Genomic DNA, 24,876 nt, shown 5'->3' with positions numbered 1-24,876 from the left:
TTGCGATCATCTCATTAGCATGCAGTGTATGGTCCAATCCCTTTTGATTTGAGCCATTGATTACAAAAGCTCACTATGGCTTTGCCACTGCATTCATCTCTCTTGTCTTTTAGACTCTGTAACTTCACTTCATCAATCCACCATTAAGTGACATCATAATTAGTGCCTACATCTCATCAGGCATAATGTTCTGGTTGATGTCACAGCAAATGTTTTGAGACCAGGACCATGACTGTTCAATCAATTATTTAGATGCTAGGCGGAGTAATGCATTCCACATCTCAAACTAGAACTATTGACATTTCCTTATGTATCCAGCAGTACCTCAATCATGGATTGTCAAATCAACACCAAGCAGATTTTGTCCATACCAACAGAGAATGACTGACATATGTATTGAAGCTAGAATCCTTAATTTAAATAGTAACAAAGCATTCTAACTGCCCCTGTTTCGCTAAAAAGCTAAGGGATGGAGCTGGAAAACCACTCAAATTCATAGACAGAGCTATGGTTGCAGAAACATCCATAATATGAAAGGTACAGTTTTAACCATGTTTTGAGGCTATACAGTGTTTGTTAACATTTAGGTTGTTTACAAACATTGGAGTAAAACAAGCTTATATTTTGGGTTATGAATAACAGTTGAACTAAGCTCATTGGGCATTTATGTGTCTTTTATATAGTTTACATAGTCTTCATTAACAATGGATATACCTCTTTATAAGTGAAAAAAAAGTGATGTAGCAACTAAGGATTCTAGCTTTAACGTTAACTCATGTTGAATAGTAAAAACAAAGTTTCTGTTGACATAAATTACCGGTATGACAATGTCACCAGTGATACCATGAGCACAGTGTTCCAAATATGAGTAACCTTTGGCTTGTTTTGAGGCAGTCAACATGATCAATATCTAAGGAGATGACATTACACTGAAGCTATTTTGAGAACAAACTGAGATGCGCATCAACATCCCTTAGCCACATAGCCTAGAGCTAAGTGCCACTGAGTCGGTGTATGTGAAGCTGCTTACCTCCTAGCGTAGCAGACACCAGAAAGTGTGTCCCATATTTCTTGATCAAGTTCTCGTGGATCTGCTGCAGACTTGGCCTTCGACCCAGCAGCCTCAGGTTGCGTAGAAACTCCGGTGCCAGTGGCAAGGGGGCCTTAAAAACGTCCCTCTTCTCTGTAGCCAAGCTGTTTACTTTCCAATGGCTGAATTCCCTGCAAGTGAACCATTGGATAATTTGGAAATGTGGACAAATCTGATTCATGGTGATTGGGTCATTTCATAGGTTGATACTTGCATATGTGAAAGAATTCAAATATCACCAGAAGATGTGCATACATTTGCAATAAAAACTACTATTCAGGGCTGGCAGGGTAGCCTAGTGGTTAGAGCGTTGGGCGTTAGTAACCAAAAGGTTGCAAGTTCAAATCCCCGAGCTGACAAGGTACAATCTGTCATTCTGCTCCTGTACAAGGCAGTTAACCCACTGTTACTAGGCTGTCATTGAAAATAAGAATTTGTTCTTAACTGACTTGCCTAGTTAAATAAAGGTAAAATAAATAAATGAATATGTATGTATTCCTTCAGAACAAAAAATAACAGAACAGTGACAGTAACATGCTATTGTCCCAAGGGGAAAAATAGAATTTGACATTCCACATCAACACTTACTTTGCAGATCATTTGAAGTCAGCATTACAATAGTGACAACCAGCTGTTACATTAGTTGTGTATGATTATCATAGACATTAAATACATTTGCACTTACATGACAACATACAAAACATGATTCAGTGTAAGAAAGTATAGAAAACACGTTTAGTCCAACCTAACACTACATAGGCATTATGCCACAGGAATAACATTGGTAGTACAATGTAAGTACAAGGTAATTCAACTATAATTGCATACTGTTACACAATTTCAAAGACTAAGAACAACGTTACAGTCCAACTCTTTAGTCATATCCCAGTTTACCTATTTGTTTATGGTCTTGCCTACACCTAGCAACCTGTTTTTTCAATTATATGACCCAAAAAATATTACATTTTATTTGGAACAGCAAAACAGAATAAATTAAAAGGGCCTATTTATATAATTAATATGAATTCGGAGCTTAGTAATGATTGAATATTAGAGAATTAGACCTCTCACTAAAAGGCATCAGTCATACAAAAGTTATACTTAAATGCAAATTGGTTCTCTGGCAGATAAGTAAGAATGTCTCACCCCATGTTGACAAATGGCCTTTTTCCCTTTATTCAGATTACATCCTGTCACTTTCAGTTATTTGAAAATGAACTAATCTCCAAAATATAGCTATTTTTAAAATAATCCACAGAAAGTTGCTTGCAATTTAAGTTTAATCCACCAGAAAAACAAAACAAATAATACAACAAATATTGTGGTTAAACTCAAATGGAAGAGGTAAAAAATAAGGAACTTGACTGTCGGCCCTGCATTAAAGACCAAAATTGGTTAAAGAAAAGTGTGATAAATAAAAAAGTATACCAGTTTAACTTAGGGACCAACAAATCAACAGCTGTGCCATATAGATTGTAAAATATTTGGGAAGAGATTGTCAATGTTCCGATTTCATGGTAAATGGTTTATGAACTGATACGCAAAACAACGCTGAATTGTTCAATTTAAATGATTATTCAAAGTTCTTGCAACCAATAAAATGTTATATAAATGGGGGGATACAACCATCCCAGCTCTGCAGATTTGGCTGATAAGAGACAGAATCATTAGATAATTTGTTTTGGTACTGTAAATATGTAGCTTGTTTTTGGTCACAGGTCCAGGAATGGCTGAAGAATTGCAACATTTTCCTCTGCAGATAGCACTACTGGGTGATTTGAAAAATCATAGTCAATCGATCAATAATACAATAATACTCTTAGCAACAAAAAAAAGTATATTTAATTTACAATCTGTAGAAACTATGAGAATAGAAAGGTTCAGAACTTTTGTGAAACATCACAGCACAGTTGAAAAATATATGGCAAATAGAAATCCAAAATGGATGGTGTTGAGAGATAGATGGGAGGGGTTGAGTGGAGCTGAAGGGTGGCATTAATAACAAGATAACTGCAATATTATATACTGTGTCCATGAAATGTTTATACTATAGGTTCAGAATTTTTGTGGAACAGCACAGTTAATAAAATATGGCAAATAGAAATCAAACTGGATGGTCTTCAGAAATAGATGGGAGGGGTTGCGGGTAGCAGAAAGATAGGGAGTAAAAACAAACAAAAGATAGATATTGTAAAATAGATTGTGTCTGTAAAATGTATATAGTATGTACTAGCTGGAAGTGGAAACTAAAGTGTTGTTGTTCATTAGTTTACTCCAATTAGGGGAGGTAGGGTGGAAAATAATAAAGGAAAATATATTTTAAAAAGATGTGTATATATATATGTATATATATTTTATATGTATGTGTGTTTGTATGTACAGTTAAAGTCGGATGTTTACATACACCTTAGCCAACTACATTTAAACTCAGTTTTTCACAATTCCTGACATTTAATCCTAGTAAAAATGCCCTGTTTTAGCTCAGTAATGATCACCAATTTATTTTAAGAATGTGAAATGTTAGAATAATAGTAGAGAGAATGATTTATTTCAGTTTTTATTTCTTTCAACACATTCCCAGTTGGTCAGAAGTTTACATACAGTCAAATAGTATTTGGTAGCATTGCCTTTAAATTGTTTAACTTAGGTCAAACGTTTCGGATAGCCTTCCACAAGCTTCCCACAATAAGTTGGGTGAATTTTGGCCCATTCCTCCTGACAGAGCTGGTGTAACTGAGTTAGGTTTGCAGGCCTCCTTGCTCGCACACACTTTTTCAGTTCTGCCCGTCAGGGCTTTGTGATGGCCGCTCCAATACCTTGACTTTGTTGTCCTTAAATTTTGCCACACCTTCGGAAGTATGCTTGGGGTCATTGTCCATTTGGAAGACCCATTTGCGACCAAACTTTAACTTCCAGTCTTGAGATCTTGCTCATCTCTAAGAGACCGAACCCGTCTCCTTCCTGAGCGATATGACGGCTGCGTGGTCCCATGGTGTTTGTACTTGTGTACTATTGTTTGTACAGGTGAATGGTACCTTCAGGCGTTTGGAAATTGCTCCTAAGGATGAACCAGACTTGTGAACGTCTACAATTCTTTTTATGAGGTCTTGGCTGATTGCTTTTGATTTTCTCATGATGTCAAGCAAAGAGGCACCGAGTTTAAAGGTAGGCCTGGAAATACATCCACAGGTATACCTCCAATTGACTCAAATTATGTCAATTAGCCTTTCAGAATCTTCTAAAGCCATGACATAATTTTCTGGAATTGTCCAAGCTGTTTAAAGGCATAGTCAGCTTAGTGTACGTAAACTTCTGGCCACTGGAATTGTGATACAGTGAATTATAAGTGAAATAATCTGTTTGTAAACAATTGTTGGAATAATTACTTGTGTCATGCACAAAGTAGATGTCCTAACCGACTTGCCGAAACTATAGTTTGTTATCAAGAAATTTGTGGAGTGGTTGAAAAAGGAGTTTTAATGACTCCATCCTAAGTGTATGTAAACTTCCGACTTCATCTGTATATATATATATATATGTACAGTGCAATCAGAAAGTATTTAGACCACTTGACTTTTTCCACATTTTGTTACGTTACAGCCTTATTCTAAAATGCCCTTAATTACATAAGTATTCAGACCCTTTGCTATGAGAATCAAAATTGAGCTCAGGTGCATCCTGTTTCCATTGATCCATTGTTTCTACAACTTGATTGTAGTCCACCTGCGGTAAATTCAATTGATTGGACATGATTTGGTCCCATAGTTGAAAGTGGATGTCTGAGAAAAACTAAGCCATGAGGTCGAAGGAATTGTCCATAGAGCTCCGAGACAGGATTGTGTCGAGGCACAGATCTGGGGAAGGGTACCCAAATACGTCTGCAGTATTGAAAGTCCCCAAGTACACAGTGGCGTCCATCATTCTTAAATGGAAGAAGTTTTTAACCACCAAGACTCTTCCTAGAGCTGGCCGCCTGGCCAAACTGAGCAATCAAGGGAGAAGGGCCTTGGTCAGGGATGTGACCAAAAATCTCACTCTGATAGAGCTCCAGAGTTCCTCTGTGGAGATGGGAAAAAGTGCCAGAAGTACAACCATCTCTTCAGCACTCCATCAATCAGGCCTTTATGGTAGAGTGGCCAGACGGAAGCCACTCCTCAGTAAAAGGCACATGACAGCCCGCTTGGAGTTTGCCTAAAGGCCCCTAAAGACTTTTAGACCATGAGAAACAAGATCCTCTGGTCTGATGAAACCAAGATTTAATTATTTGGCCTGAATGACAAGCGTCACGTCTGGAGGAAACCTGGCATCATCAGCATCATGCTGTGGGGATGTTTTTCAGTGGCAGGGACTGGGAGACTAGTCAGGATTGAGGGAAAGATAAACAGAGAAAAGTACAGAGAGATCATTGTTGAAAACCTGCTACAGAGTGCTGAGGATCTCAGACTCGGGTTAAGGTTCACCTTCCAACAGTACAACGACCCTAAGCGCACAGCCAAGACAACAGGAGTGGCTTTGGGACAATCTCTGAATCTCCTTTACTGGCCCAGGCAGAGCCCGGACGAACCCGGTCGAACATCTCTGGATAGACGTGAGAAGCTGTGCAGCGATGCTCCGCATCCAACCTGACAGAGTTTGAGAGGACCTGCAGAGAAGAATGGGAGAAACTCCCCAAATACAGGCGTGCCAAGCTTGTAGCGTCATACCCAAGAAGACTCAAGGCTGCAATTGCTGCCAAAGGTGCTTCAACAAAGTACTGAGTAAAGAGTCTGAATACTTATGTACAGTAAATGTGATATTTCTGTTTTTTATTTTTTATACATTTGCAAACATTTAAAAAAAAACGTTTTTGCTTTGTCATTATGGGGTATTGTGTGTAGATTGATGAGGAGGGAAAACGATTTAATCCATTTTAGAATAAGGCTGTAACATAACAACATGTAAACAAGTCAATCGGTCTGAATACTTTCTGAATGCACTAATTTCTGTAATAATGTTGACTAGTGTACAGAAACATGAAGAAGACACTGGTCTTTGGAAGAATTTTAAGGGCTACGAAGTATTAGCAAACCAGTGTTGATGAGGATAATCCAAATATCCAAAGTAAACTTCAAATCTTACATCATACTGTATTATCTTTGCCTATAATGTGTAAAGACCATCAGATGCTGTGTACTAGCTTTGGATGATGTTGTCTTGAGTGAAAAATTATTGACGACAGAGGTTGTGAATGGAGCTTTGCTTTTCTTTCATGATGATTTCTAAAAATGAAATGTAAAAGCGTTGGCTGACCATTCCAGTGCTGTTAATGATGATAGATGCTCAAAATTGCAGGGCTTTAGCACAAGATGATTGCACCTGCAGCCCGGCAGGCTTACAGGGAATTGTTTAAGCTAAAACTCTGTACCTAAGCGAATACTCCATTCCCTTTTTGATAAGAGCACCTGGATTTTAGCACTGTTGTAGCCCTTTCCTGCAGGCAATTGACCACATCGCTCTCTAGTGGCCTCATGGGTGGAATGATATTAATATTTTTCATGATTTCATCATTAATAATTTATTTTAAATGTTTTAATTGTCCCAAAATCTGGTGTTTCTATGTGAAATGGTTTTGTTATATTTAAGTATTCTGTGACGTATATAGAGTGTACAATTGGGATGCAAACTCAAAATGGAATACATTTTAACTCTATATCTGACAGAGTTGAAATGACATGCTAGTAACCATGTGTGTGAGGTGTATACTTTTGGTTCAACGTAGATTACCAAGAAACACTGTGTGACCCTGACTCAGCCCACTGCAGTGAAAGGTTAACGTTCCACTACATTCCTCTATGAGTCAGAGCTTTGACACAAGCAGAACTTTCCCAAGGCATCTACTTCTACAGTACATGATCGGGAAACGTGTTACCATATAATTCAAATGATTCATTCTATTTCTATGAGTGTTAACCTTAAGTTAGTTTCAGTTACAACATGGAAGGTAATGTTTAATGAGTTCATTACATTGTCTATATCTACAGTGACCTCAAAGTATTGGGACCGTGATACTTTTGTTGTTGTTTTGGCTCTGTACTCCAGCACTTTAACCTCATAGACATTGTATAATTTCAAATCCAAAAGTGCAGACTGTCAGCTTTAATTTGAGGGTTTTGTCATTCATATCGGGTGAACCGTTTACAAATTGAATCATTTAATTGTAAATAGTTCCCCCATTTTAGGGGACCAAAAGTATAGAGGCAAATCACTTATATGTATTAAAGTAGTCAAAGTGTAGTATTTGGTCCCATATTCTTTGCACACAATGATTACATCAAGCTTGTGACTCTACAAACTTGTAGGATACATTTGCTGTTTGTTTTGGTTGTGTTTCAGTTTATTTTGTGCCCAATAGAAATGAATGGTAAATAATGTATTTTTTAGTTGCTTTTATTTTAAATAAGAATATAATATGTTTTAAAACACTTCTACATTAACATGGATGCTACCATGATTACGGATAGTCCTGACTGAATCGTGAATAATGATGAGTGAGAGAGTTTGGCGCATAAATATCGTACCCCCAAGAGATGCTAACCTCTCACCATTACAATAACAGGGGAGGTTAATGTAGAAGTTCTTAAAAAATATATGATATTCTTATTTACAATAAAAGTGACTCCAAAATGACACATTACATTATTTACCATTCATTTCTATTGGGCACAAAATAATCAAAAACACAACAAAAACAAACAGCGACTGTACAGTAGGTATGGGTTTAACCTGGATCACAACAGCTGCTTGCCGTGTATATTAGCCACACACTGGCAAATCAAGGTGTTGAATGCCTCTCTTTCCATGTTAGATTTCTGTGAGCTATTTTGAGAGGCAAGAGGGGAATGGTTTATCGGCCCCATTTCCTCTGGAAGTTGACAACTGGGTTTCCAGCTTATTAATATTTGGCCCTCATCAACTGAGGAGGCGTTCTATCATTTCAATGTGTTTTTGTGGAGTATTGTAGCAATTTCTTGGAAGACTTTTCAAGTACACTTTTGATATGGATTCTCACAACTTTTCAGGCGAGACAGGGCTGGTCTGGTCTGGACAAAAGTACAATGGTGTTGCAACTTGCAGAAACCTCTTTGATGCAGACTTACAAAGACTTTCTCAAAGTACATTACTGAAATAGCACAGGTTTAGACAATAGGAGTATACTTTATTGCACAAATCTCTTTGAGATTCACATGGTCTTCAGAGCTGAAAATGCAAGCGGCAATTAGTGGCTCTTCTCTGTCTCCCTAGTGTATACCTATCATGAGCTGGCATAGCACATTCCACTAAACTGTTTATGCTCAGCAGAATAGGTGTGTCTTGGAACACTGTCCATCTAATTTGAGGCAGTTAAACATTTCCTCTCAGATTGTTTAGCTGAATGAAGAATAATTATGTTAAAGGAAGTAGAGCTCAAAGATCTGGCTTTTCAGTAATTGTAAAATGTGTACTAAATTTGATAATTCATTGTGCGAGTGCACAAATGGCTAAAAACATCTATTTTCCCAAGTTGAATAGCACATTCTGATTCTCAATTAGAATTCAAATTAATCTTGTTAATTGTACATGGGGACTCACAGCATTCAACAGAGTAATTAGATTTCTCGACTGTGTTGCCGGAGGCAATCGAATAAAAAGCTGGAAAATGAAAAACAGCAAATACATTTGTCCCTCAGACAATGTATTCATATCATGGACACACTTCAGATTTAGAAACCGTTTTAGCCACACTTGATATACAGAGAGATAGCCGATTCCATCAATAACTAACATTATGGAAAATGGCTGATAAGAAAATAGGAAATTGAATCAATTGTCCCTCATGTCTGACCTGATGTGAGACAGGCAGTTTGTCACATTAATTTCTAGTTAATGTTTTTATATTCACCCTGAAACAAACAGTCCCTTTACTGAACCTGAATTGAACAACTGACGTCTGGTTTTTGAAAGAATCCTTTTGAATATAAGCTACTCTTCATACTGAAGGGCTGTATTGTATTTTGAAAGCCTTACACATTCATTTCAAAGAAAGATTACCAAAAACAGTAACATTAAGCCAATACAAAACAACAAAATCAAGCTTTCAGCAAAAACTGAAACAGCACAACACAATGCCAAAATAGAAACACTAGTCAGCAAAACTCATATTCTTGAAGGCAAAACATAAATTCAATAAATAATGTGAAATTTGATTTTGGTTTAGTGTAGAGTATTGGAAATTACATCAAGTCATCTACACAAAGCCGGAGTGCCTCAGAACCCTACACCAATCTCTCACAAATCACATTTCAGTGCTTGAAAATCTATAGTTGCCAGAAATTTCACTCATTAATCATCATCCCTTTATTTAGAAAATGCTCTTCTATATCAGAAATGTTTCAGCTTTCTCTACCAGCAATATACCTCCTGACGTAATCATTTGTGACAATGTCTCATTTCTTATTTTATTGTCTTGACAGCTCTTGTTGCCTCCAGAATGAGCTGTTACCAGTTACAAGAGCCATAGGGGCCTGGATGGGCATAGTATGGTCCCTATAGGCTGTCAGTTCTGCCACCTCTCATGGCACCAAAAGTACAATGAGCCAACAGTAATGTTTCTTAAGGGAAAGCATCTATCATCCCAAAACACCTCCTGGGAGAGTATTTTCCTGTCTGGATATTATAAACATCCTTCCCGTTCTTTCCTATTTCATACCAAATGAAGGCCAATGAAAGAACAGTACCCAAGCTGCAAAAAGGGCTGCTTCTCTATCTTGTTTTAAAGTGGTTCATTATGTACAGACCACATGAAATACAATTGTATTTATTCATCAGACCATTATTTCAAAAGGATATCTATTGAGTTGCAAACCTCGTCTGTGAGAGAAACCTTACAAGACACCACCAGCAGCAGAAGCTCTTTGTTTGACAATCACCATAGCTAGATTCTGCAGGGAATTTAAGCATCCTTCCCCCTGTGACCCTCACATTCAATTTATTCATAGGCATGGGGGCTCCTCGAAACTCAAATCACATATATCTTTACACATTTCACAGGCATAGTAAATGCATGCTATGTATACTGAACAAAAATATAAATGCAACGTGCAACAACTTCAAAGATTTTACTGAGTTACAGTTCATATAAGGAAATCAGTCAATTGAAATAAATTCATTAGGCCCTAATCTATAGATTTCACATGACTGGGAATACAAATCTGCATCTGTGGGTCACTGATACCTTAAAAAAAAGGTAGGGACGTAGATCAGAAAACTAGTATCTGGTGTGACCACGATTTACCTCATGCAGTGCGACACATCTCCTTAGCATAGAGTTGATCAGGCTGTTGATTGTGGCCTGTGGAATGTTGTCCTATTCCTCTTCAATGGCTGTGTGAAGTGGCTGGATATTGGTGGGAACTGGGACATGCTGTCGTACACGTCAATCCAGAGCATCCCAAACTTGCTCAATGCATGATATGTCTGGATACTATGCAGGCCATGGAAGAACTGGGCCATTTTAAGGTTTCAGGAATTGTGTACAGATCCTTACGACATGGGGCTGTGCATTCTCATGCTGAAAGATGAGGTGATGGCGGTGGATGAATGGCACAATAATGGACCTCAGGATCTCGTCACGGTATCTCGCAAATTGCCATCGATAAAATGCAGTTGTGTTTGTTGTCTGTAGCTTATGCCTGCTCATACCATAACCCCACCGCCACCATGGGGCACTCTGTTCACAATGTTGACATCAGCAAAGCGCTCGCTTGCACGACCCCATACACGTGGTCTGCGGTTGTGAGGTCAGTTAGACGTACTGTCAAATTCTCTAAAACAACATTGAAGGCAGCTTATGGTAGAGAAATGAACAAGCATTTCGCTACACTCGCAATAACCCAAGCTAACCATGTATATGTGACAAATAAAATGTGATTTGATTTGAACATTCAATTCCCTGGCAACAGCTCTGGTGAACATTCCTGCAGTCAGCATGCCAATGACACACTCCCTCAAAACTTGTGACATTGTGTTGTGTGACAAAACTACACATTTTAGAGTGGCCTTTTATTGTCCCCAGAACAAAGTGTACCTGTGTAATGATCATGTTGTTTAACCAGCTTCTTGATATGCCACACCAGGTGGATGGATTATCTTGGAAAAGGAGAAATGCTCACTAACACGGATGTAAACAGAAATAAGCTTTTTGTGCTTATCTTTTATATTAGCTCATGAAACACGAGATCAACACTTTACATGTTGCGTTTATCAGTGTAGTTACCATATCAATGGTACTTACAGAATCTCCATGCACAACACTTGAACTTGGCAAACATGAAAGATTAAACAATGTTAGGCTTGCCTTTCAAATAGGACAAAGTCCCTTCACTCCAGAAAGTAACAGCAAGGATGACTGAATTTGCCTTGGCAGAAATATTTCAGTGAACCACCCGTAGGGCAGCTGTGACCAGGCAGAGAGGGGGAATAAAATCAGTCTTCCTCTATATAACCCAGTTGGTGTTCCCTATTCGTAATGGGCAGATTTACACACCTACTTTCCCTCTGGGTGTCCTTTAATGAGATCAGTTAACATATCAAAAGGCCTTGGCAGCACAAATGGCTTGTGGGGGAAACCAAATTTATGTCCATTGACGACTGAGGTGTTGGTCAGACAATAATGCGCTCTCACACACACAAACACAACACACACACACACACACCCACACACATTGCTAGACAACCATTCAAACAGTACTGGCTACGCTCTCTGCCTGATTCCATCACAGATCTGCAGGCATTTTTCTGCATTTCAGTTCCTTGTCTTAGTCATTTCTAGCACTGTCCCAGAGCATGAAAGAGAAGCGTGATTCATCAAACTTCTGTCAAAAAACCTACACCTATCATGGCTAGCTATACTCAGAACATCTGCAATGAAAGCTATCATTTCAAGTTGTATGAGAAGAAAACGGTGACAGATTTCTGAATAAATTGGTTTCTAAAGAGACAAATATCTCTTTCTTACAGTAAAGAAATACACCTACACCCCTTCAACATGCCCACACTCAAGTAGCATTAACATCACAGCAGAAAATATGTTGGCAGTAATCTGGAGCTATAATTTGACTCAGGTGAGTGTAGCACCATGGAGAGCATGCAGCAACAACAAAATAAAATGTCATGGAGGCTTTGTGATGGAGGAAAGTAAAATGCATGAATAAAATGCATGGAAGGGTCAGAGTAAAATATTGTAACGACCCTGGGTTTATAAGCGCGGAATCCGTACGAGCATGCTTTTGGGGCACAGTCGATAGCGCACTGGACTTCGGGCTAGAAGGTCGAGGGTTCGAGGCATGCTCCCTGCCTCAGTTTCATTACAATATATATTCTAAGCTGAGGAAAATTTTTAATTATAGGCTTATCAGAGAGAGTACATCACATTTGGTATTACATTTAAAATAAAGTTAATGATATTGAAAATAAATGTTGAAAAAGAATTTGATGGGATGGAAGGGTCATAGTGGATCTTGATTGGTACAGTACAGCACATACAGTACAGCAACATTCAAACACGCACACTTTGCCTCTAGATTCTCACCTGTAGATCTTATAGCGTGTGGAGAATCCTTGCTGGAAGCGTTCTTTGAACTCTGTGTATTCCGGAGAACGGTGGAAAGGTCCCTTCTCAGACAGCAGCCAATCCAATTGGTCGCCACTCTGGTGTCCGGTGCTGGCAGCAGTGAGCGAGGGGTTGTTACTCTGCTGCCCCTCAGCCAGGGCCAGAACCCAGCCGAGGTGGCCCAGCACTGTCCACTGCCATACGAGCATCAACAGCAACCATCTAACAGCTGTGGCTCTTGGCCAACGCATCACCATCTTCCTGTTGGGCACCTGGGACCAGCATTCTTCAACTAATCCCTCCTGACCTGTGAAGGAAAAGAGAGAGAACATGTTTTAGGGCTCAATTCAGAGGACAACTTGAAATAATAGAAAAACATAGACACTACGCTTGACACTTGTATCACTTGCGTTGATTTAGCTTATTTAGCGTATCCGCCTCACAGCCTTCGCTTTCCTTAGGGATCAAATCAATTAAACACACATGCAGTAACTTTCTTTTCCATAGACAAAAACTTAATAGACTTGGCTAGACTTTCAATCTTAGCCTGTACTAACAACACTGTGAGAGCCTTTCTTTGGCTAGCGTTGGGAGGCTATACACCAAGGAATCAATTCAATAAAACACACTGTGTTCTTTTTTTGCGGAAGCGCTCTTTACCATGGTCAAAAACGTACTGCTAGGTGCAATCCACTCATAGGTATATGCTTTTAGTCGTGCTTTCAAGTTTGTGTGGGCGGACAAAATCACATGAAAACATAATTGTTAGGTATAAATAAGGACCTTGCTCTTGAAAAGAGGACCTAGCTTTACACCAAGTACAGATCTACTGTTGGTCTAAGTTGCCGTTGTTGGATTGTTCAGGCCGACAAAAGTAAGGACACACTCAATTATCCAAAGCTGTTATGACTAAATAAGAATTGCCATCATGTCTGAAGCGTCCTTAAAAAAAGAGGGTGGTACGTTTTTGTTATTTATTAATAAGTTACTGTAGTGTTAAATCTGCAGTGCATAATCAAACATTTAGGCCCAAGAATAGAACAAGCTAGAACAAACTGTACAAGCGATATGGGAGCAACAGTATTCCCTGTTGGTCTTCTATTTTGATAAATAACACAATGCAAATTAATTTGAGAGAGCAAAATGCATGTTTAGACAGTAAATAACCTTTCTTTAATTTACACTTGGAAAGGGGGATACCCAGTCAGTTGTACAACTAAATGCCTTCAACTGAAATGTGTCTTCTGCATTGAACCCAACCCCTCTGAATCAGAGAGAACCATGGGCTTGTTATGTTTTAATAGGCAATTATTTAGGTAATTTATCTCATTAATAATTATAATAGGCATCTAACTTGGAGAAAGTATGTAGGATCAAGCTTTGAAAAAGGGAACAGCATCAACTTCACTTTATACTAGACAGTATAAAAGGTAAGCCTTTACAAAAAGTTGCTCTTATACCTGTGTGGTAATGTTAGAATTACACGAGTCACAGTGTTCTATTAGAAATGTTCATTTTGTAATGACTTTGGAGAGTAATTACATATAGTAAGTATAATGTGTCAATACTGCTCAGGAGTAATTGTTGATTTATTGCATCTCACATATAGATAAGCCTCCTAGTCCATGTTGTGCATGACATAGAACACAAACCACCATTATTCTGTGAAGTGAACACCTCACATCTTACAATTCACTCACTCTTGTTTTGCAATGTGAAAGATAAATCTGTCCGTACATTGTAAAATGTGATGTATTGTGATCCTGTCTTGAAGTGCCTGGCATTCCAAATGATCTGAATTCCATACATTATTTCAAAGGCTATGATGATACAAAATATACATTACGTAGAGAATTAATCACTATGAAATAATATTGAATACTTTATTTCACCTTTGTGCATCACAGTAGTTAATAATTCAAATACCTATCATCTGCCTGCCCACTCATCAAGATAGGGCCTGTCTAAAACAGTATCTCTGTTATTGCACACTGCACACTCCACTGGGGAATAAAACCCTTTTGTGTCCCAAATGGTACCATATTTTGTATTTGGTGCACTTTTGACCAGGGCTCTATAGGGCTCTGATCGAAAGTAGTGTACTATATAGGGAATAGGATGCCATTTGGGAGAGATACGGTAAAGAGGAGAAGCTGTGTGGCAGCTGCTGCTGCTTTCACATTTCCTTTCATTCTGTATAATCCCTCCCTCCACCCCCCCCGCCTCCCTGTACCCCTGCATTGCCTGTATCCCATACAGCCAAGACTCTATTATAACTTTCCTTTTCACAGTTGGGCTTTGCAGTTGTAAACAGGAGATGAGATTTTAATGCTATTTCATCATGCTGAATCCAAGTGTAAATTCTACTTTAGCATAAATAAAATATGACTTGCGGTGTAGTTTTTCTCACACGATGAAAGTCTTTCCTATATGATGGTTGTCATCTCATGAAGCTAGAGGGGAAAACGAGCCATAGCTGATTCATAAACAGTATAGTGCTGACTTTCCAATCTTGCTTGAAATTTGCCTTTCAAATGAGTCTATGTTCTAAAAGCAACACCTCTTGCTGAGATCTCCATCCCAGGGCTTATTGCTCCTCTCTTGAGGTTCTTCCTAATTATAAAATGCATAGAACATCCTAGAAATGCCAGTGAGACAATGGAGGAAAAACGGAATTTAGCCTTGACATTTAATGTTCATCTTGCATAATTCAGGTACCTTCCTATTTACCCTTTCTACCCATGAGAAAAACCAAGGAGAAGACACACGTCTTGAATTCAGTATGGTGGTACGAGGGCGGTTGGAATAGAAAACCATTTTACCGCCTCTCACTTAGAAATAACATTTCAGACAAGTATGGTCTGGGGAACTGGGCACCTTTTGTGCCATTCACATTTGTAGCATTCACCAAGTTTTGCAGGTGGTTAATGTTCACAGTGGCCAACACTCCTAAATACCACACGCGCACACACTCACCTACACGTGCACGCACACTCAGACACACACACCTGCACATCGTCAATGACCATACATTAGGAGAAAGCATAAGAATGGTGTGTTTCTTCCCTGCTTTATACTGGATATCATAAGGCACAGTATCAGGCAGGTCAGTGGCTTAATGAGCACATAGTATATGCTATACCTGTAAGATCTACCCAGTAATGTGTGCATGGCAATGAGAGCAGCTGTGAGTCCTTATTGGGTCTGACTTAATAAGGTTTTGTTTGTGAGTGTAGGCAGACACCTGCCTCATGGCCAGGCCCAGCAGAGCAGGTGTAGTCCCATTACCAGAAGGCCAGATGTCCTCTTGAACTCAGGTACTCATACTCAGTGTTTTAACTACTCAGCAACCCCGCCAGCTGTCCCACAATATTTCTGTGTCACTGCATGCTGAGGGTGGATTGCTTTATGCAACAAAGTGAATGCATAGTACCAGGTTGGTGGGTTTGTACTATGACTCTATTATGAAAACTGTCAGCCAAGGCAGAACTTTCCATCAGTTCCAGCCTAGCAATTTGTTTAAGCGTGGTTTGATGAAAGGATGAGAGCAATTATGAGGAGTACAGCTCCTACACTATGGTAAGCCAAACAGCTGTTATATATATTGGTTCCGCAAGATTTGTGTCCTTATGAGCCGAGCTGCATCGCACCGATAGCATCGTGATTCCAACCCAAAAGCTATAAGTACGTGTTTAAACAAGCGAGGTATCCCACTCATTCAAAGAGAATTAAAGGCAGACCAGGTCCCTGAGATGCACGTATTTTCTTTTCCACAAAAATAAAAATCTACCATTGCCGAAAAAACATTCCCTGCATCAAGCTGTGGGATGTAGTTTTTTTAATATCAGAGTTGCTGGTTGGATGTTGTTCCGTTTGTGTCATTCTTTAGTTGTTTTTTAAAATCTTATATTTGTTGTGCAGTTAATATTTCAGCTTTTATTTTCTATGTTTTTTTATTCGTTTTTTTCCTATAAAGCACATTGCATTCCATGCCTAAAATGTGCTTTATAAATAAAGATGATTAAAGGTCGATCATCTTGCTCAGTAACTTCAATATGATAATAATTTATGAGCAGTTTCTTTCTAACCATGAAGATGATTCAAATCTCATCCTTCCAGTAAAGTTTTGCCCCCAGGTAACTGTCTTGCAAGATGTAAGATAAATATAAAAATAAAAGCCATAATCTTGAAAATTAAAAAGAGCCTTAATTAAAAACCTCAAGCATGCCAAGTTAATCAGCTAAAACAATTAGGAGGGCGTGAAAAAGCATTAATGTAAAAATAATCTGATTCTCAGCCACACCTCATTGTTCAGGGCACTTAAAAGTGAGATTCCACACATATTTCAAACAGGAAAGCAGGTGCTTACCTATTAACTGCACATTAATAAAGAGTCAGCAGTACACAGGGCAGATGGTCTCCAGAGATAATGCTTAAAAGCTAGCCAGAGAGGAGTCAAGCTAAATATCAATGTTAGATCTACATCGGGGTCTCCGACGGAGCCAAAGTTTAGCAAACAACCATATGGGCAATTAGGACCATCAGTACCTACAAAATTTCTATAGCACTTGATAATTAAGACCAATCTGTCTTTAGGAGGTTTCATATTTTCCAGCTGTTTGATTTTAAGAAAATCCCAAAGTACTAAAGGATCGATGATGTGTTATTGCTTCACCTGTCCATCTGCCGTCGTTTCTCCATAAACACAAAGCCACGTATAGTGTAATTGTCTATACATCACTCTGAAAATACATAGCCCAGATAATTACTCAAGCTGCTTACTGTGGGTAACACTGTCTCCATAAAAAGCCCATCTGCATATTGCAACAACTCTTTATTAGTTTGTTGACTAATCCGCCAATAGGTCCACAGTGACATGGGAGGTTGTGGAATTCCTGCCAAGAACAATACACACACATTTGGTAATTGAGAGCACAGCAGGGCCTCAGTTTGAATCGCCTCTGTAAACTTTAATTATATACAGTATCTACTGAAGTTTGGAAGGAAATATCCAAAGGTGGGATACATGTTTTAAAAATGTAAAACAGCAAAACATCAATCAAAAGCTAAATTCAATCGTAATGCATTTCACAATTTCACAATGTGTAACATTTCCCATTTTCATGATGCAACTGTCAACCTGGTCTCATTAGTATGTTGAAAACATGTAACAAACCATATTGCCTGTCATCTATACATGTGATGTGCATTGTCATGGTAATTTATTTCAGTGGTAATAGCTAATCAAGGCCAATTGCAAGGCCACAATCATCTTGATTTAGAAAGATACTGATGTGGGTGTCAGTTGTGCTTATGCTGAATCCATTTCAGAAAAGCCATGAGCCATGGGTTGATGGCTGGCTTTGAAAGGGTTGATGGGACTTATTTTCAAGAAAAGCCATGAGGAGCTCTTGTGCTTCTCTGTTGATATTTTCATTAAATATTCAGATAGTTTTATATAATGTATCAGCTTCATGTATATTTGAACTACCTTTTAGGGCACATCAATTCTATTTGATTCATGTGAGAGATGGCACAGTACCAGTCCCTTGTTCTGCAAAGGAGAAACCTAGCAGAACAGTTTGATTTATATTACGCATCTCATTTAAAACTTTACTTTACTTTACTTTACACTCCAGTCTTGTTGATTCTGAATGAGAACATAGGGGAGATTTAAAAGGTTGGCTCTAAAGGTTAAAATGTAACACAAAAGCAGAAAGTACCCACAATGTGCCTTAAGGCTAGCAAGTACTGACTGTGTGTGTGTGTGTGTGTGTGTGTGTGTGTGTGTGTGTGTGTGTGTGTGTGTGTGTGTGTGTGTGTGTGTGTGTGTGTGTGGCTTGTGGTCCTTGCGCTGGAGAGAATGCAGAAATGCAGAGATGTTCCTCTTTTCAATAAATCCATGACCATGAATCAGTGCCCACGGCTCATCAATGCCAGATAATTTTACAGATTTTTAAAGCCTGAAGCAATCTAGAGCCAGAAGTAAAAGTCTATTAGAGTTAATCTATCATATAAAGATTTTTGGCTAATATTCCCAACTTTTCACTGTGAGGGGTGGATTGTTTTAAAGTAATATAATTGTGGTTGCTTTTGGAGCTGATTTATATATTTTTTGTATTTGTTATGGATCCCCTCTTGCGGGTTTGGCAAAATTAAGTTATAAATTATACATATGTTTTATACAATTTCAAAAATCATACATTCATAACAGTTTTCACCACACACTAAGTGTGTGGCCTCAGGCCTCTACTCCACTACCACATATCTACAGCACAATATCCATGTGTATGTGTGTGTCTGCGCCTATGTTTGTGTTGCTTCACAGTCCACACTGTTCTACAAGGTGTATTTTTATACGGTTTTTAAATCTGATTCTACTGCTTGCATCAGTTACCTGATGTGAAATATAGTTCCATGTAGTTATGGATCTATGTAGTACTGTGCTCCTCCCATAGTCTGTTCTGGACTGTAAAGAGACCTCTGGTGGCATGTCTTGTGGGGTATGCATGGGTGTCTGAGCTGTGTGCTAGTCATTTAAACAGACCGCTCTGTGCTTTCAACATGTACCTCTCACAAATACAAGTAGTGATGAAGTCGATCTCTCCTCCACTTTGAGCCAAGAGAGATTGACATGCATATTATTAATGGTCGCTCTCTGTGTACATCCAAGGGCCAGTTGTGCTGCCCTGTTCTGAGCCAATTGCAATTGCAAGTCCCTCTGTGTGGCACCTGACGACACGACTGAACAGTAGTCCAGGTGTGACAAAACTAGAGCCCGTAGGACCTGCCTTGTTGATAGTAATGTTAAGAACATAGAGCTGTTAAGAACGTAGAGCAACGCTTTATTATGGACAGACTTCTCTCCATCTTACCAACTGTTGTATCAATATGTTTTGACCACAACAGTTTACAATCCAGGGTTACTCCAAGCAGTATAGTCACCTCAACTTGCTCAATTTCCACATGATTTATTACAAGATTTAGTTGAGGTTTAGGGTTTAGTGATGCTTTAATGCTTTTAGTTTTTGAAATATTTAGGACAAACTGATTCCTTGCAACCCATTCTGAAACAAACTACTGTTCTTTGTTAAGTGTTGCAGTCATTTCAGTCGCTGTAGTAGCTGACGTGTATAGTGTTGAGTCATCCGCATACATAGACACACTGGCTTTACTCAAAACCAGTGACAAAGTAAGGGTCCTAGACAACTGCCCTGGGGAATTCCTGATTCTACCTGGATTATGTTGGAGAAGCTTCCATTAAAGAACACCTTCTGTGTTCTGTTAGACACTTAACTCTTTATTGGGGCGGCAGGTTGCCAAGTGGTTAGAGCGTTGGGCCAGTAACCGGAAGGTTGCTAGATTGAATCCCGAGCTGACAAGGTAAAAATCTGTCGTTCTGCCAGTTAACCCACTGTTCCTAGGCCGTCATTGTAAATAACCATTTGTTCTTAACTGACTTGCCTAGTTAAATAAAGATGAAATAAAAAATGTAAATTATCCACAATAGGGCAGGGGATGTAAAGCCATAACACATACACGTATGTTTTCCAGCGGCAGATGTGATCGATAAAGTCAAAAGCTGCACTGAAGTCTAACAAAACAGCCCCCACAATCTTTATCATCAACTTACATGATGACATGTATACAGTATACAGTTTTGATTGATTAATTGTGCTCTGTTACCATGGTTGTTTATCATCCTTCAAAACTGTTGAGTTGAGGTGTTTGTGAAGTAATTCTTGCCCCCAGCTTGCATGCTCACCCACCGCTGCTGCTGTAGACTGAGTGAACAGCATGCAATACATACAATGTGTCTCTCATCTGCCATCTCATACTCAACCTTGGAATTCATGCAGAATATGGAGCCCAGAGCTCTGCTTATCATCTTCACAATTCCGCACATTGTTACTGTTTTTATGTTCATTCAGGCATGGAAGACGATCTGATGATTCCGATGGGTTGTGACTGATTTCAGCTCTCCTGTGGACACACCCTGCTAAAACATTTATGGTCAGTTTGGTCATGAATTTTAATCACACGTATCTCGTGATACTTCTGGAGTAAAGGAGAGATATCCTTCCAGGCATGTTTTGGAGAGAAGAAAGTAGGGAAGTGATCGGGATCGTCAGCTAGAGGCTACAGCCATAGACAGGTGGAATCTATTAGAGTCTGGGTGAGGATAAAAAGGCACAAAACTCTCCATGGAAAAAGTCTAATGTTTCTGCATACAGAATGGTCAATCAAACGAAGAATCTTCATATCAGAGGAGCAGGGTATTTCATAATAGATATTCCCAACACAAAGCTTGAGAGAAGATGAAAGTTTATAGAAGGTTGTTTTCCGGTACACTGAATGCATTTGAAATTTGTCCTGAGGCTCATTAGAATTGCTGTAGTCATTCAACACATCATTTTCTCTGAGTGATGGTTTAAAGTGGTTGTGTGTTTTCTCACTCTTTAATAATATGAGCAGGCTGTAGCAGGGCTTGTCATCGTGGTTTTTAGATAAATGCCTTTTTCTGCAGGATGAAACACTCTATCAGGGTCAATGAACACTAATGGAGAAAAACTCCACATAATGCTTCATGCAATATAATTTTGGGAGGTTCTGGTATGCCAAAACTACCCTGTTAAATGTACATATGATATAGACATGATTTGTATAAAAAATCATCAAAGATAATCAGTTTGCTTTTATTGAACATATTGGCCTAAGACTTGTTCTCATAAAATGCAGAGGCATCTTTACAAAAACAAAAATCTTTAGGAACTTAGGAAAGTTTGTTTATATTTGTTGATATTTTGAAGTTGCTTGGACCAGCAAGGCATGAAGTGATATTGTGCAATTGGAAACCTTAGCCTGGATGTCGATGATGAGTATATCTCCCCTTGAATAATTCTTAGGGAAATGGATGGAAATCTTTTTAAGCTGCATAATGGTGAGAGATCAATATGCAAGGGCAAGACTGATCCAATATCCAACCCAGGGGAGGTCCGAACCACCAACGTGCTCAGGGTTCAGTGCACAGCTCAAGACCAACGGCAATGGTACCATGCCAACTCCTCTCATGTGCCTCTCTCTCTAAACCAGCCATTCCTCTGGAGACTTCAGCAACCAAAAACAAACACCTCTCTATCTCTCCCTCTCTCTCGTTTTCTCTCTCTCTCTATCTTAGCAACAGCTCGTATTGTGTGCCAGTCAACATTCATCCGGCCATAATTGAAAAAAATGTAGTTCCTTCCTCAGTTTATGTGACTTGGCTATTAAATTCTGTTTTGACAGGCCATACTCTATAGTGGGCCAAACTCACTCTGTCTGACCAAGCTAGTTCCAAAAACAGGAACAGGTTATCATTCAATTTTCTGGTTTGCTGTGGCAGCTCTCCCTCAACACTTTCCAGAAGATAATTGCATTAGTCTAATTTGACACATTGGGAACATTTGTCATGCTCCTATAGCTGTGCCCCACGGTGGATATTAACTTTCCGAATTCCAAAGTCTATAAAAAATGAATCAAGAGATAACATGGAAGCAGAATCTTTGTTTTGAGTAAAAACCCAGTATCCACAGGCATTTTCAGAAATTCTTTCAGCTTTGCATGTTCAGCTCAGACTCAATTTAAGGCACACATCTGTGATCTGAACCCTGGAGTTCCTCAAGAAACCATTGCAGTCAATGGGTTAATATTTGCACCCTTGGTAAGTTGAGGTGTTCTTGGAGGAACCTTTAATGTTTAAATGTAGCAAAGAGTTCCCGGAGGAACCTTTTTGCTGGTGTGTGCGGAGCACTTAGAATTGATTTTACTAATGGATTTGTTGCGCTGCCAGACTCAGAAGGTTTTCGGTACTGGATTTATCGGATAGCTAGCAATTTGTAAACAATTACCCATTCCTATCAGTGCTATTTTAATAGCAATGTTGAATAAATCAACATTGGTTCCTGTAGCCTCCTGTTTTAATTCAGAAATGTTTATTGTGATGGTAATGATGTTTGCTTATAATGATAATTATTAGGTGACATCTTAAGTCGCTATGTAGCTACAGTATCTTCAATCTTGCATACACTTAAAAATGCTGGGTTGTTTGGATGACCCAATTCCTGGGTTGGAGGCATTGGGTCACTTAGTAGGGTTGTTTTCTTTAATAAGAGACAGGTTGGGTTGTTGATTCTGGGTTAAAAGTAACTGGGTTAAAGTAAATCTCACTTTCAATAGTTCATATTGTGTTAACTCATACCCAAATAATGTTGTTGATTCGCCCTATTCTCCTATTTGTGGCCAAAGCATAAATTGGTTGAAAAAACACTTTAAAAAAACATCCCAATCAGCGGTCTAGAGCAGGATGAGCTGGCCAATCAGCAGTCGACTCGCATTAATATTTTTAATATCCCGGTATACACCCACACCATTCTGTTGTTGGGGTACGCCCAAACCATTCTGTTGTTGGGGTACGCCCACACCATTCTGTTGTTGGGGTACGCCCACACCATTCTGTTGTTGGGGTACGCCCACAGCATTCCAACACTGAAAAGATGCTTTTTAACATACTTTAAAAAATGTAAAGTAAAACTATTTCACTCATATTCACCATGTTTCTTTCTAACCGTTTTATGTGAGTAAAGTAACATTTCACAACAGGCCCAAGGGAAACAGCAAATTTGTCTGTAACTTTGCAGATGGATCGCCAGGTCGCAGTTGTAAATGAGAACATGTTTTCAACTGGCCTACCTGGTTAAATAAAGGTGAAATAAAATAAAAATTGTGTCATGGATTCCCCCGGCACTCCTGCTCATTCCGTGCACCAGTTCCGGAGGTCTACTGTCACCTGCCTCTAGGCATCACTGAACTGTCTCATTACGCACACCTGATTCCAATTCCCCTGATCAGTAATTGTATTTGTATAAATGACTGGAGACCGGTCCAGGAATACGTAATAGGGGGTTTTAATACTCCACCCAAAAATACATGAAAAGGCACGGGGCGAAGCCCAAAACGAACACGTATACAAAAACACAGGGATGTAACCCAAACAAAAGAGTGAGGTTAAACCTCCAATAAATACACGGGACGAGACCCGTAATAACAAGTGCACAACAATACACAGGACGAGACCCGTAATAACAAGTTCACAACAATACACAGGACGAGACCCGTAATAACAAGAGCACAACAATACACAGGACGAGACCCGTAATAACAAGTGCACAACAATACACAGGACGAGACCCGTAATAACAAGTGCACAACAATACACAGGACGAGACCCGTAATAACAAGAGCACAACAATACACAGGACGAGACCCGTAATAACAAGAGCACAACAATACACAACAGAGTAATAACAAGAGCACAACAATACACAGGACGAGACCCGTAATAACAAGTGCACAACAATACACAGGACGAGACCCATAATAACAAGCGCACAACAATACACAGGACGAGACCCGTAATAACAAGTACACAACAATACACAGGACGAGACCCGTAATAACAAGAGCACAACAATACACAGGACGAGACCCGTAATAACAAGTGCACAACAATACACAGGACGAGACCCATAATAACAAGCGCACAACAATACACAGGACGAGACCCGTAATAACAAGAGCACAACAATACACAGGACGAGACCCATAATAACAAGCGCACAACAATACACAGGACGAGACCCGTAATAACAAGCGCACAACAATACACAGGACGAGACCCGTAATAACAAGAGCACAACAATACACAGGACGAGACCCGTAATAACAAGTGCACAACAATACACAGGACGAGACCCGTAATAACAAGTGCACAACAATACACAGGACGAGACCCGTAATAACAAGTGCACAACAATACACAGGACGAGAACAGTAAAAGCGACTACACAATACAAGCAGCACGAAATCCGAAACCACAAAGCACAGGTATTCACAAGACCAACAGACATGGGAACAATAACCAACAAGACAAATGGTGAACAGAGGGCACATACAGTTGATGTCGGAAGTTAACACACACTTAAGTTGGAGTCATTAAAACTCGTTTTTCAACCACTCCACAAATTTCTTGTTAACAAACTATAGTTTTGGCAAGTCGGTTAGGACATCTACTTTGTACATGACACAAGTCATTTTTCCAACAATTGTTTACAGACAGATTATT

At 39.2% G+C, this 24,876-nt stretch overlaps 1 protein-coding gene across 1 annotated transcript in view; it reads right to left on the bottom strand.

The window, feature by feature from the left end:
• LOC112226957 (bone morphogenetic protein/retinoic acid inducible neural-specific 2) overlaps positions 1 to 24,876 on the bottom strand; it is a 117,845-nt gene that overhangs the window by 57,168 nt on the left and 35,801 nt on the right. The window contains exons 2-3 of the mRNA XM_024391661.1: positions 12,696 to 13,023; positions 1,031 to 1,221 (exon numbers count right to left, since the gene is read on the bottom strand). Coding sequence (XP_024247429.1) covers positions 1,031 to 1,221; positions 12,696 to 12,973 — 469 coding nt within the window. The 5' untranslated portion in view covers positions 12,974 to 13,023. The remainder of the gene's footprint in view (positions 1 to 1,030; positions 1,222 to 12,695; positions 13,024 to 24,876) is intronic.

The sequence above is a fragment of the Oncorhynchus tshawytscha genome, linkage group LG28 (genome assembly GCF_018296145.1).
Source record: "Oncorhynchus tshawytscha isolate Ot180627B linkage group LG28, Otsh_v2.0, whole genome shotgun sequence".
NCBI classification, from domain to species: Eukaryota; Metazoa; Chordata; class Actinopteri; order Salmoniformes; family Salmonidae; genus Oncorhynchus; species Oncorhynchus tshawytscha.
This window is presented reverse-complemented; position numbering and strand designations above follow the sequence as displayed.